Source organism: Trachemys scripta, chromosome 2 (assembly GCF_013100865.1).
Source record: "Trachemys scripta elegans isolate TJP31775 chromosome 2, CAS_Tse_1.0, whole genome shotgun sequence".
NCBI classification, from domain to species: Eukaryota; Metazoa; Chordata; order Testudines; family Emydidae; genus Trachemys; species Trachemys scripta.
This window is the reverse complement of record NC_048299.1, coordinates 33,600,752-33,615,168: the sequence shown is the minus strand read 5'-3', so window position 1 is coordinate 33,615,168 and position 14,417 is coordinate 33,600,752. Positions and strand designations below refer to the sequence as shown.

The following is a 14,417-nucleotide window of genomic DNA, read 5'->3' as shown; positions in this document are numbered from 1 at the left end:
TCTTGAAGCAGAAGGTCATGAGTTCTATTTCCCATGCCACATGTGTGTGAATGCCTGACAACTATAGCTCTAGTGTACAGTCTGGATGCAGCTATGGATCATTAAACCTAAAAAGTGTTCTTTAGAGCTTCTTTAGTTAAATGAATGAAAGCACTGACAAATACAACCCATTTTTCTTAGATTTTCTAGATTTGACTATTGTTTTCATATGTAAAGTATTGTCTTGATTTTTTCCTTAAAGAAAGAGCTCCATTCCAAGGATATATAGAATAGATACAGTCATTGCTTATTGCACAATGCATGTATGTTTATTTTATATATATTTCTACTATGATTATACTTTGATAATTTAGGTTGTTGAGCTTTCTAAGGGCATGGCTACACTTGCAGATGTAGAGCGCTGTGAGTTAAACCCGCCTTTGTAGAGCTCAGTAGGGAAAGTGCTGCAGTCTGTCCACACTGACAGCTTCAAGCGCACTGGCGTGGCCACATTTGTGGCACTTGCAGTGGCATTGAGAGCGGTGAATTATGGGCAGCTATCCCAGCATGCAGGTGACTGCAACGTGCTTTTCAAATCGGGGGATGGGATTGGGTGGAGTGTGACAGGGAGTGTGTTGTGTGTATATGGGGGGAGAGAGAGTGGGTTTTTGGGGTGCTGAGAGTGTGTCAGCATGCTGTCTTGTAAGCAGGGCCGGCTCCAGGCACCAGCCCACCAAGCTTGTGCTTGGGGCGGCACCCGGAGGGGGGTGGCGCGGCACTCCGCGGCGCTCCGGCTCCGGCCACCAGGGAGAGCGGAGCCACAGCGGGCTCGCCGCCCTCCCCCGGCGCTCTGGCCGCCGGGGAGAGCGGAGCCCCAGCCGGGCTCGCCGCCTCCTCCCAGGGCTCCGGCTGCCAACGGAGCCACGGTGAGCTCGGCGCCCTCCCCCCTGCGTTCCGGCCGGTCAGGGAGAGCGGCCCGCGGCCGGGCTCAGCGCCCTCCCCTGCCGCGCTGGGGAGGGCAGGGGGGGGCTTTTTTGCCTGGGGCGGCAAAAAAGCCAGAGCCGGCCCTGCTTGTAAGTTCAGACCCCCCCTTTCACTCACGCAAAGCAAACAGTAAATGTTTGCTTTTCTCAGAGCTGATAAGCAGCTGACTTCTCTGAAACGGAGTTTTGAAAGGGCATTTCCGCATTCCTGCAGCCGACTTCACAATGACAAGAGTGGCCACTTGACTTAAGGGGATTATGGGACGTTTCCAGAGGCTGATCACAGTGCAGTTACGCAACATCTCGTTCACACTGGCGCCACAGCACTCCAGTGGTGGCGCAGCAAAGGTTATTCCACTCGCCGAGGTGGAGTACCAGCAGCGCTGTAGCTGCGGAGTCAGAGCACTCTATGTACCTTGCCAGTGTGGACGGAGAGTGAGCTAGGGCACCCGTGGCTGCTTTATTGCTCTGTAACTCGCAAGTGTAGCCAAGGCCTTAGTTGTAAGGACTGAGTGATGATAAAAGATGTAAAATTATAGGGTAGAAAAATATAATTTTACTATTTGTATTGGCATATAAATTTAATCGTTACTGCATTAAAACATATATAAAATGTCTGTGCTTCTATACTCTCACAATGCCTGTTTTGTTGTTTTCAGGGTTTTGTAGCACAAATGCTTCTGTTTATGCCAAAATTAATAATCAACAGTTGTAAATATATTTCAAACAACTGGATGCTGAAGAGGGTACAGATAACGTCAATGTATTTGCTGGTGTACACACATCCATGTGACTATTATGTCTGGATTGCTATTCAGAGGTCACATTTTTTAAATCAGTTATGTTCTGGAAGCCATAAATACTTTTGATTAATTTCAAAGGCTTAAGTGAAGTGTCTCAATCCACATAATCCACCACAATTTCCTCCACATGATTTATACTTTAGCAAAACAACACTCCTTTTGACGTTTATTTATATTTTGGGAGAATTTTAAAAGGTTACTTTCTTGCCACCAGCAATTGAAAAATATGTTTTCAGAATCTGCAGTTCAGGTATCAAATTGACAATACAAAGTCATCCCGGTAACCTGTATTTGAATATAATATGTACTGAAAATTGCAATTCAGCTTCTGTCCAACACACAGTTTTCGAAACTATCAGCAGGTCACTTTCTTTCATTTTGATCTGAACAAGATTAAACTAAAATCATTAAAAGAATGTAGGGAAAGGAGAGCTTTCTCAGCCTCATTACTAGCCAGTGCTGTATATTTCTTCACTGCATAAAATCATGTCATTGTGATACTTACAAAAATCTCATCAACAAAATTTGAGATTTTTTTTATACCTAGCACACAGTTTCCATTGTATCATGTAATTACAGAGAAGACTGAACAGCTCCAGATATTGATAAAGAAATACTGAATTCTTCATCAGAAACAGAGTAACAGAGGATGCAGAAAGTCCATAAAATCTGTTAATTCCATATTCTCCACTTTCAAACTCCACCCTCACCATCACTCCTGAATCTTTCACTTCACCCTGCTATCACTCTGTCCATCCTACCCAACTCCAAACCTGATACATCAATTTCCCTTCCAGTTCATGGATTGCTTAGCATCTTTGGAGAAAATCTAGGGACTTTGCATACTTTCCTCTACAGCATTTTTTTCAACTCAACTTTCTTCCTTGCTAGATTGTTCTACTTGTTTTCCTGGACTGACTCTTGTGCCTTCAACCATTGGAGGCTCTTGTATTTATTTAAGTCCACTCAAACCCTCTCCACTCAAGAAATCGCTAAATTTTAAAGAAGGAATTTGAAACAATTTCATCCTCCTTTATCCCTGCCTCATCATCATGACTCCTCCTTTCCCCCAATCCTTTATTCCTGACACCCAAATCTTAGACTTTGAGGTGGTCTCACACTATTGTCTTCTACTCATAACCTGTTCTCTTCAGCCCGTTCCTTTTTTATACCTGTCTTCTCTCACTTCAAATTTAATTCCCTCTTTCTCCTTCACCCTCAATCACTCTTACCTAGCTCTTTTTTTTTTAAGTCTTCAGCATGCCCTGTGTAACCAGGTGCAACTCACCACTTTGGCACCTCCTGCTGGCCATCCTGGGAATTAGCTCTAGTTCACCACTGCATTTTCATCTAGTGGCGTCTCGTCACCATCACTTCTGGTGTCCTCAGGGAGTCAAAGTCTGCTTTTCTGAAGTCCAAGGTCTGTATTCTGCTGCTCTCCTTTTGCTAGGATCCTGAACTCAACCATCTCATGGTCACTGCTGCCCAGGTTGCCACCCACTTTACTTCCCCTACCAATTCTTCCCTGTTTGTGAGCAGCAGGTCACAAGTTGATTCCTCCAGCTCTTGCACCAGGAAGTTGTCCCCAACACTCTCCAAAAACTTCCTAGATTGTCTGTGCACTGCTGTATTGCTCTCCCAGCAGATGTCAGGGTGCTTGAAGTCTCCCATGAGAAACAGGGTCTGTTAGCTGGAAACTTCTGTTAGTTGTCCAAAGAAAGCCTTGTCTACCTCATCCTTCTTGTCTGGTGGTCTATAGCAGATGTCAACCACGACATCACCCTTGTTGCTCTCACCTCTAACCTTAACCCAAATTGCAATGCAATTAAAAGTTACCCCTTTCCACCTATAATGTCTATAATTGACTAACCTTTTAGTACTAAATGCTGAAGTTGGAACAAGACAACTCATCAAAATGTGACCAGTTTTTACAGGAGTTGAAAATGGCTACTGAATTTGGACAGAGAGAAGGATACAGCTGACGGAAGTGTAATGACAGCTGCAGGGTACCCTTGAGGAGAAGAGAAACAGGGAACAGTGAAGAAATGTTAAAAGGAAGCAGGGTCAATTATGTGAGAAGAACAGTGTGTGGAAACTGAGTGAGTTAGAGAAAGTAAAACAACTAGAGAACAATAAAAATCCAACAGCAAATAAAATGGAGAAAGTGAGTAAGGAAAAAGTGGCAGAGAAAGAAATGCAGACTAAGAAACAGTTGTTCAACAACAAAAAAACTTCAAAAACAGACTCCAATGAGAAACTGCAGAACTGGAATTAATTTGCAAACTGGACACCATCAAATTAGGTCTGAATAAAGACTAGGGAGTGGATGGGTCACTACAAAAACTAATTTCCCCCTGCTGATACTCACGCCTTCTTGTCAACTGTTTGAAATGGGTCACCTTGATTACATTGAACTCATTAGCACTACAAAAGTGATTTTCCCTCCCTTCTTGTCAACTGTTGAGAAAAGCCCACTCTGCCCTAATTGAATTGGCTCATTAGCACTGACCCCCCACTTGATAAGACAACTCCCTCTTTTCATATGCTATGTATTGATATCCTACTGTATTTTCCACTCCATGCACCTGATGAAGTGGGTTTTAGCCCATGAAAGCTTATGCCCAAATAAATTTGTTAGTCTCTAAGGTGCCACAAGGACTCCTTGTTGTTTTTGTCAGAAGACAGGATACTGGGCTAGATCGACCATTGGTCTAACCCAATATGGCCATTCTTATGTTCTTATGATGAAGGGTAGCCCAACAGAACAACTGCCAGGTGCCCCTCTAAAGTAAAATCAATGTAAACAATCAGCACTTCAATATTAATCTAGTATTTGTGTAAACTATGTAAATAACCCTCTTGAAAATTCACTTAATTTCTATGTGCCCTCAAATAAGACAAAGTTCCCCCCCACTGCTTTTAGCTAATTCACAGACTTTACCTGCATACTGTTAAATAGTTTAAAAATGGTGACATATTTTTATTATACATGTGCTTCATGTGTCAAATTGGTTCTCATGTGGAAACTTCCTTTCACAGTCCGAGGGCCAAATTTTGACCTCACTAGGACTGTGGTCACCTAGTGGAATCAGTGCTGTTCTACTGCAGCAAGTGTTCAGGATGGGGTTGGAAGGTTAGAAAAGGGGTGACGTCACTGCATCTATGACTATGTGGATGCACCAACCATTCCCAACGGAATAAAGACACGGGTATTTTGAGGGGTTACTAACCCTGAGGCTGCACAAAGGTTTTACTGCCACTCCTTAATGGAAGGGGAAAGTATTTCTTACTTCACCCTAACCCCCTGCTGAGATCGCTAGTGTGCAGCCCCTGCCACTTGAACTGTAAACTATTTCTAGGATTTGGCTCATACTATAGATGAGTGGTTGTCAAACTGCAGGTTGCGACCCAGTACTGGGTCACGGAATGTAAGGCACTGGGTCACGACGGCTCTGATCAGCACCACCGACTGGGCCGTTAATAGTCCTGTTGGCAGTGCTGCCCAGCTAAGGCAGGCGAGTCCCTACCTGTTCTGACACCGCGCTGCACCCCGGAAGCGGCCAGCATCAGGTCTGGTTCCTAGGCAGGGGGGCCACGGGGCTCCGCATGCTGCCCCCACCCCAAGAACTGGCTCCGCTGCGGCAGTGGTGCCTGTGGGTGAGAGCCATGTGGAGCCACTTGCGTGCCTGAGGGATAGCTCAGTGGTTTGTGCATTGGCCTGCTAAACCCAGGGTTGTGAGTTCAATTCTTGAGGGGGCCATTTAGGGATCTGGGGCAAAAATTTGTCTGGGGATTGGGCCTGTTTTGAGCAGGGGGTTGGACTAGATGACCTCCTGAGGTCCCTTCCAACCCTGATATTCAATGCCTCCACCTAGGAGCTGAATCTGCTGCTGGCTGCTTCTAGGGCACAGCGCAGTCCGCGGTGCCAGGACAGGCAAGAAGCCTGCCTTAGCAACCCCGCTGTGCCGCTGCCTGAGGTAAACCTGTGCCCCTGCTCCCAAACCCAGAACCCCTTCCTGCACCTCAAACCTCTCAGCCCCACCTCGGAGCCCTGACCCCTTCCTCCCTGACTGCACCCCGGCCCCTCCCAAACCCCTCATCCCCCCAGCTCCTTTGGATTGCGGGCATCAACAATTTTCTTCAGCTGAGTCACCAGAAAAAGTTTGAAACCACTGCTATAGATAATGAAATGCAGGATGGAATTCAAATTTGCAGCTTATAAAAATGGAAATCATAACATGTTCCCAAAAAAGATGTAGCTCCAAATAGGCCATCTTATTAGTATTACCATACTAAAATCAGTGGATCACTATTACATAACTCTCTCACAAGTTAATGAGGGCTCTAGCCTCTGACATTAAGTGTGGACTTGACCAAATGTCTTATTTAATTTTACAACAAAGCACCACCATCATCTAGTGGTATAGATTGCTATTATATATATATACTTTCCATTTTTATGACACACTGAGTAAAATATTTCAATAATTTTTCTATTCTTTAACAGCTAAAATTGAGGAAGATTTAGAATTACTGGAGGGGGTGGGAAATGAAAGAATGTGAAATTGGCTTTATAGAAAATAAACGCAGCTGACTGACAGATTATATGACTCGATGCTTGAGTCAATTTCTGAATGCAGAAATGAAAACTGTGCAAGTGAAAAATAATTACCTTTAAGATATCTCATACATCACTCATCTTTATCCATTAAGTTAGTACAAATATATGTTTAATGCATTATAGGGAAAAAGGATAAAAAAAATAAACAAAGGAATTTTTCAAACTGATACTTTTTGCAAATGTATTATGTAATTTTTTTTACATTCTTTGTCTACAAACCTCTATTTTATTACTGGAATCAAATCACTATTTAATTTATAAATAATCTATATAATTGCATTGTTGACTTACATGGTAACTTTTCAGTCTGAGAAAGTCAACTGTCATGGAGATGGACCTTTCTGAATTTCTACTGAGAGTCTTAATATGCTCCACAAGGTCAGCACAGAACTTGTAGCCACCTTCAAGTACACAGAGAACCACAATGTTATTGTCTCCAATGTCTTGCATGATGTCTTTGGCCAAGCATTCTGTCCTGAAATAAAGGATAAATATAATGTAAGGTGCAGACCATAGGTTTTTCATGGAGTTATACAAAAGTATCTAGAAGTCATGCATGGCCTGATCTAAAGCCCATTCAACTCCCTCACTGACTTTAGTGGGCTTTTGATCAACTGCACAACAGGCAGATACAAGGAGGAATTTAATCAATACAGGATTCAGAATGTGTATAACACAGGCTGGGAATTATCATTAGACACATTCCCCCGATTACACAACTGGAATAATATGTTGCAATAAATATTATTATAAAGGAGACTTTTTGGGTGATTGAGCAAACTAGGCCATCAGCTTTACACAGCATCCCACATTCATGTAAAGTCTCTCTCTATGATCACACACTTTGTTATGCAAACTGCTAAGAGTAACCGCTTAAAGGTGCAAGATAAAGAAGAAAAACACCAGAAATTACATAAACTCACAGACTAAAGAAACAGCTACACTTACATTTTAGTTAAATAAAATAAATAAAAATACTTACAAGCAACACATATAATGTTATTCAGAGATCTCAACACATTTTACAAAGGGTAAAATCATTATCCCCATTTTGCAGACAAGACAAACTTAGATGCAGAGAGGCTAAGTGACTTGCCCAAGGTCACATAGCAAGATAGGAAGAGTCAGAGTTATTTACTGATTAGTTTGGGGATTTAAAGATCTAATAATTTACTGATCTGTATTTTTATTGACAATGTGTCTCCTTTGTCAACAGACTGTGGCATATTAGAATGAGCAGGATCCCAGCTTTTATGTGGGATAAACTTCTTGGCTTAAATCTTCAAAACTAACTAGCTTCATATTTTGGTAAGCCCATCTGAAAATATCTTAAATGGGTTCAATTTTCAGAGGGCGGGTGATTCAGCATTTCTGAAATTATCAGGCCTCTTTAGTGTATCTCTAATGGTCAAACACTCAAAAATCATTAGTTATTTTTTAAAACTAGCCTTCCATTTCTAGCCTCTAGCAAAGATGGTTTGTGAAATATCAGACCTGAAACCTGAACTGATTCAAGATTCAAGAGTGCCATCCTGTACCTCAGACCAGTGCAACTTTGAGGAAAAATGCTACACTTGGGCGAGAAGAAGAAAAACTATTTTTTCAGGTTGCTTATAAAAACAGTAGCTACTTGGCATTATAGTGTAGTCCCAATAAAGATGGACTAGTGGCCAGAGTGCAGATGAGGAAATCAGAGGTGTAGGCCAAATGCAATTTATTATATGATTCTGTAATTTATCATATGGATTTCACTACCACATTTGTGCTATAAACTGCTCTTTGCTGGTCCACAGTGACATAGGAATCCATTTTTCTCCGCATATACACAAAAAATAAATAATTGGAAATTACTGTATGTGCACAGCATGTGTAAGGGAAGAATATACTCCAAAGAGGACAATATTTCTTTTCATTTTTCTTATTTCTGTTGCCAACAATAAATTACCGTAGCTACAATTCAAAGTTTCTTTCAGTTTCATATCTATGCAATGCAAAGAATAAATTCTATATACCAAAAATAGATCAAAAGAGTGAATATTCATAGGTTTTAAGGTATGAATTTATATCATCTAGTCTGACCTCAAATACATTTAAGTTCCCCTTTTGTTTATGTAAAAATAGCACAAATAGTGAGGTAACTGCATTTTTCTCCGTCTTCTTCAGCATTACCTGCTCTAAAGGAAAGTCTGAAATTGTGGGAAAGTCTTTCACAGAGACTGTGAGGGAAGACACTTAGGGTACATCTACACTACAGGGGGGAGTCGATTTAAGATACGCAAATTCAGCTACGTGAATAGCGTAGCTGAATTTGACGTATCGCAGCCGACTTACCCCGTTGTGAGGACGGCGGCAAAATCGACTTCTGCGGCTTTCTGTCGGCGGCGCTTACTACCACCTCCGCTGGTGGAGTAAGAGCGCCGATTCGGGGATCGATTGTCGCGTCCCAATGGGACGCGATAAATCGATCCCCGAGAGGTCGATTTCTACCCGCTGATTCAGGCGGGTAGTATAGACCTAACCTTAGTGATGTGTGTCTATCCATATTTTTTTTCTAGCCCTCTGTTTATAAATTACACTCCCTCCTTTCCTGTCTTTATTTTTTTTTTAACTTCTTAGAGGGTTTTTGTTGTTTTGTGTAATTGGGTGGACATAAGCAAAGCTACTTTTCACAACTTTTTAGGCTAGATACTCAAAACATTTTGATAATCTGGTAAAGAAATGGGTGGCTTTAGGCCACTTTTACATTTCAAGCATGTTGACAGAAACAGAAATAAATGCTGAATGATTCTTTAAATATTTCCTTGTCCCCCAGCTTTAGTGTCCAAGACTATATACTTTGCATCATGGATTATTCCAACTTGAAAAGACCCTGACATTTTGTCCCTGAGGCTTCCCCGATACTAGAATTCAAACTATTTCAGGAAAAAATGTTTAACCTTCATTTTTACTGGCAGGGTGCTAACATAATTTAACTGATCAGAGTGGAAAGGAATGAATTATGTTAAAGTATTTCACAAATCATGACTATATGGATTACATTACTAAATATTTTGTAAGAGTTTAAACTCTAGTGCAGACAGGAACTTATTAAGCTCCAGTTTATATATAAAATATGGACAAAATGTAGTTGTATTCTCATTACAAGTATTTTCTGCAGTTTTGATCTCTCTCTCTACACAATGAGTTTTAGCCATATATTTGACAATGAACATCAAAGTAAATTCAATCCTGTTCCTTGCTCTAACCCCAGGTTGGTCTTGCTGGTGTGGAGAGAGACAACCGAGTTCAACAATTTTAACCAAATTTACAGTTATATCCTAGTAGGAAGGAAGGTTGAGCATATGATGTTAGCTGACTGGTTTCAGAGTAGCAGCCGTGTTAGTCTGTATCCGCAAAAAGAACAGGAGTACTTGTGGCACCTTAGAGACTACCACATTTATTTGAGCATCAGCTTTCGTTGGCTACAGCCCACTTCATCAGATGCACAGAATGGAACATATATATACATACAGAGAACATGAAAAGGTGGAAGTTGCCCTACCAACTCTAAGAGACCATACACCACACAACAAAAACACTAACCCAGGAACCTATCCTTGCAACAAAGCCTGATGCCAACTCTGTCCACATATCTATTCAAGTGACACCATCATAGGACCTAATCACATCAGCCACGCCATCAGGGGCTCGTTCACCTGCACATCTACCAATGTGATATATGCCATCATGTGCCAGCAATACCCCTCTGCCATGTACATTGGCCAAACCAGACAGTCTCTACGCAAAAGAATAAATGGATACAAATCTGACATCAGGAATCATAACATTCAAAAACCAGTAGGAGAACACTTCAACCTCTCTGGTCACTCAGTAACAGACTTAAAGGTGGCAATTTTGCAACAGAAAAGCTTCAAAAACAGACTCCAACGAGAAACTGCTGAACTTGAATTAATATGCAAACTAGATACCATTAATTTGGGCTTGAATAGAGACTGGGAGTGGCTGGGTCATTACACAAATTGAATCTATTTCCCCATGTTAAGTATCCTCACACCTTTTTGACAACTGTCTGAAATGGGCCATCTTGATTAACACTACAAAAGTTTTTTTTCTCCTGCTGATAATAGCTCATCTTAATTAATTAGCCTCTTACAGTTGGTATGGCAACTTCCAGCTTTTCATGTTCTCTGTATGTATATATATCTTCTTACTATATGTTCCATTCTATGTATCTGATGAAGTGGGCTGTAGCCTATGAACACTTATGCTCAAATAAATTTGTTAGTCTCTAAGATGCCACAAGTACTCCTGTTCTAGTCAGCTGACTCAAATCACAATAAAGGAATAACTGACTTCTACACTGACTGGAGGAACAGAGAATGAAGGAGAGCTATAATTGACACCTGTTTTCATAAACAGCTGACAACTCCAATGTAGACGTAGCTTTGAGTAGGTGGGTTTTCTTATGGGGGAGCTTGCAGTGGCCATTATATTTACGTTTCCTAACACTTTCCATTATGATAGATTCTTTCAACCTTCTTAGGGGGGAGGGATAGCTCAGTGGTTTGAGCACTGGCCTACTAAACCCAGGGTTGTGAGCTCAATCCTTGAGGGGGCCATTTAGGGATCTAGGACAAAAATCTGTCTGGGGATTGGTCCTGCTTTGAGCAAAGGGTTGGACTAGATGACATCCTGAGATCCCTGCCAACCCTGATATGCTATGATTCTTTTAAGAAGCTCCAACTCCTCCATTGTTTGCAGCAGGCCTTTCAAATGGGTTAAGGAGAAAGTTCTCAAGCAAAGAGGTCTTTTCTTTTTCCATGCAATTCCATTCAGGTTTGTTGAGATATAAGTCAGCATTTCCCTTCTGTAAAGTAAGCACTGCAGAAAAATTTTGGCAGCATACCAAAATAATAACTGAACATGAACACTCTACAGAGCTGAGTTACCACCAGTGCAAAAGCAAGAGCAGCAACAGTAGACACAGCACTGTGAACAGCTGGGAGCTGCTGTAGTGGAGGGAAGAGAGTGGAGACATATTCCCTCCAACAACCCTTCAGACCCAGCACTTGGCCTATCCCCAACCCTGGGATAATACCCTTCTCTTGCTATCAGCTAACAGTCCTGTAGGTCAAGTGACAGAAGTCTGTGCTACAACAATGAAAGTTTAGGGTTCAACCCCTGTTGATGATGCATAATGGGGGCTGTTACAGTTACATGTAATAGAAACTGGTTTTACCTTTTTCCTTTTAAAAAACCCTGGTAAATTAAATTTTATAACTTATTTAGATTGCAAATTAAGCACTCAAAGGTTAGGAAATGCCAGCTTTAAGGTTGCCCTTACAGCCTTAATTCTGCCCTCTTGTGCATATGTATTATGACAGACTTTAATTACTTGATCAGATACAGTCTTCCCCACAAGAATCCTGCCTCATTCAGTAAGCAGGATGGACACATAAGGTGGCAGTATTAAGCCTGCACGGGCTACTGTAAACCTGGCATTTCCCAAATTTCAAGTGCTTTCCTTTGAAACCTATATAATATTCTTTAAGAGTCGTTCTTTTGTATCTAATTTTATGTATAAATTGTTTGACTGTCCAATTATGTCTATATAACAAGTATACAAAACATTGTTAAATACTTATATAGTAATATTCAAAGCACTCTTACCTGTCAACAATAATACCATGAGGTATGAGCACATATTCCAGATCTCCATAGTAGTGCTGTGGATATGTGAATAAATCCAAACTGTAGCCTGGCCAATCGTCTGAAATCTGCAAATTAGGTTAATATAATTAGAACACTTCATTGTATTTGGTATATAAAAAGTTGTTATCATATTCTCAATGTTAGACTATGTCCTTTTACACTGGATTTGACAGTATTATTAGCAACTACTATTAGTTGTACTGGCCCTATGCGCACACCCTTCCCATATATGGTGATATCCATGTGATTAACTCCAGGGTCAGGTAATCAAAAATACATGATGATAATTTACCACTTCACCTGTGCCTATTAATCACGGGTGCATTATGTCTACTTCTATCAATCTAACTCTATAAACACCCTTAAAAGTAACCATTCTTTAAAAAAAAAAAAAAAACTGTCACAGAAATGCTGTGGTCTTTCCCTAATTTTATCTGCATAAGTCTCAGAGATTGCACTACGCATGACTGTGAACCCATGAATGGTTTATGCAGGTCATCTGAAATGAGCGCCTAGAAAACATTCAAACTCACCATCAGGTATTCTGTATATGCCACATATTTACAGAAAAAAGATTGTTTTAAAGAATTTTTAAAATGTGTATTAGTACTGCTTTTCACATCCATCCACCTGTAAAACCACAAACTGGATTAATACCAGAATCTCAGAAATCAAAAAGTTTATAAATGTCAGGCAGAAATCAAGCAGAACAAATGTCAGTTCAAAAGGTCATGTTTCACAAAGCTCTAAAGATGTAAAAAGGAGGGATTGTAATGGAAACGGTTCAGCAAGCTTTACAACAGTCCCATAGTAAAGACAGCACCTCCAACTGCTTGCAACCATACTGGAGCTTTGTTTCAATATTGACTTTGAGGAAAGAGTGCCACCTCACGGGTTTCTTAACTGTCTTTGCAGTCATATGTACCCATAAACATCTTGTCTTTATTCCTTGTATTTACTCCTGAGGGCATTCTGCCCCAAAAATGTATATTCTGCACCAAAACATTTAAAATTCTACACACAATATTTTAAAATTCTGCAAAATTCTGCAAATTTTATTGTCAAATAAATGTGGAGGCTCCAGCATGGCATTGTGCAGCCCAGTGGCCTGTGCTCCCCAGAGGTGGGAGATCACTGTGCAGCTCCCTCCCCGAGACATAGACTCAGCGATGAGGCTGCACCCAATCCTGACAAAGTGCAAGGACACAGCCTGCCCCAGAAACATCCTCGGGCCCTGCCCCTCTGTGTGCGCAGGCAGGTTCAGCAAGGCAGGAGCCGAGTCTGGAGGAGCTTAATGTGGGGGGATCCAGGTGTGGGTTGAGAGGGTTTTAGTTGGGGCAATCTGAGTGCAGGTGGCTCAGTGGGGGATCTGGGTGCGAGGGGGATCTGGATGCACATGGGCTTGTTGGGGGGTTTTGGGTGCAAAGGTAATGGAACTCTGCAGGAGGGTCCAGGTGAAGGTGGTTGGGGCTCAACGGGGGATGGGAGGGGAGTGTGTGGGGGATAGAGCTCGGCAGGGGGGTCTGGGTTTTGGGGGCTCAGTGGGGAGTTCAGATGCTCGGGGAGTGGGGCAGGGATCCAGGTGTAGCTGGTTGGGGCTCGGTGAGGATCCAGGTGTGCATGGCTCATCAGGGTGGTCCAAGTGCACTGGGAGTGGGGCTCATCAGGGACGGGTCTGATTGCAGGAGGGATGAGGCTCAGCGGGAGGGTCTGGGTATAGGGGGTCTAGATGCATGGGGGTTGGGCAGATGCGGGAGCAGCTCCCTGAATAGGAATCCCTCCCCCTGCAGCTGAGGAGCAATGGGTGCAGGAAGTGTGCTATGGGCGGTTCGGGGGTGGAGAGTTTGCAGAGCTTCCTGCAGCCGGGAGAGAAATCTGGGGGTGGGTCAGACTCGGCCCCGGATGCCATGCAGGGTAAAGGAAGTCTCATCCTCTCCAGTTCAGCCGGGGCTAGCAGCTGAGCCCGGCGCAGGGTTGGAGCCACCAGCCAGGTTGTACCCAGTCTCGCCTCCTGCCCCACAGTGATTTATCTCTCTGCTGGTTGCCCTGGGCACCCGAAACATCGCTCTTGTGGCTTCCTTTTACTTCCCCATCAGGAAGTCATTTTTCTGCAGGGAAGCAAAGAAATGTGCGGGGGGACATCAAGTCTGCACATGTGCAGTGGCGCAGAATTCCCACGAGAGTATTGTATTGTTCAAACACATGAATATCAACAAATGGTTAGAGAACTGCTTTTGTGGGGTACAGTGTGCATTTCTGCTATGTAGAATCCTCAACTAAGGATTAGAAACTACTAACTACTGCAAGCAGATTCACCTA

General features: G+C 42.3%; 1 protein-coding gene across 3 annotated transcripts in view; it reads right to left on the bottom strand.

The window, feature by feature from the left end:
- PRTFDC1 (phosphoribosyl transferase domain containing 1) overlaps positions 1–14,417 on the bottom strand; it is a 58,090-nt gene that overhangs the window by 40,873 nt on the left and 2,800 nt on the right. For all 3 annotated transcript variants that reach the window (XM_034760236.1, XM_034760235.1, XM_034760237.1), the window contains exons 2-3: positions 12,057–12,163; positions 6,678–6,861 (exon numbers count right to left, since the gene is read on the bottom strand). In XM_034760236.1, coding sequence (XP_034616127.1) covers positions 6,678–6,861; positions 12,057–12,163 — 291 coding nt within the window. The remainder of the gene's footprint in view (positions 1–6,677; positions 6,862–12,056; positions 12,164–14,417) is intronic.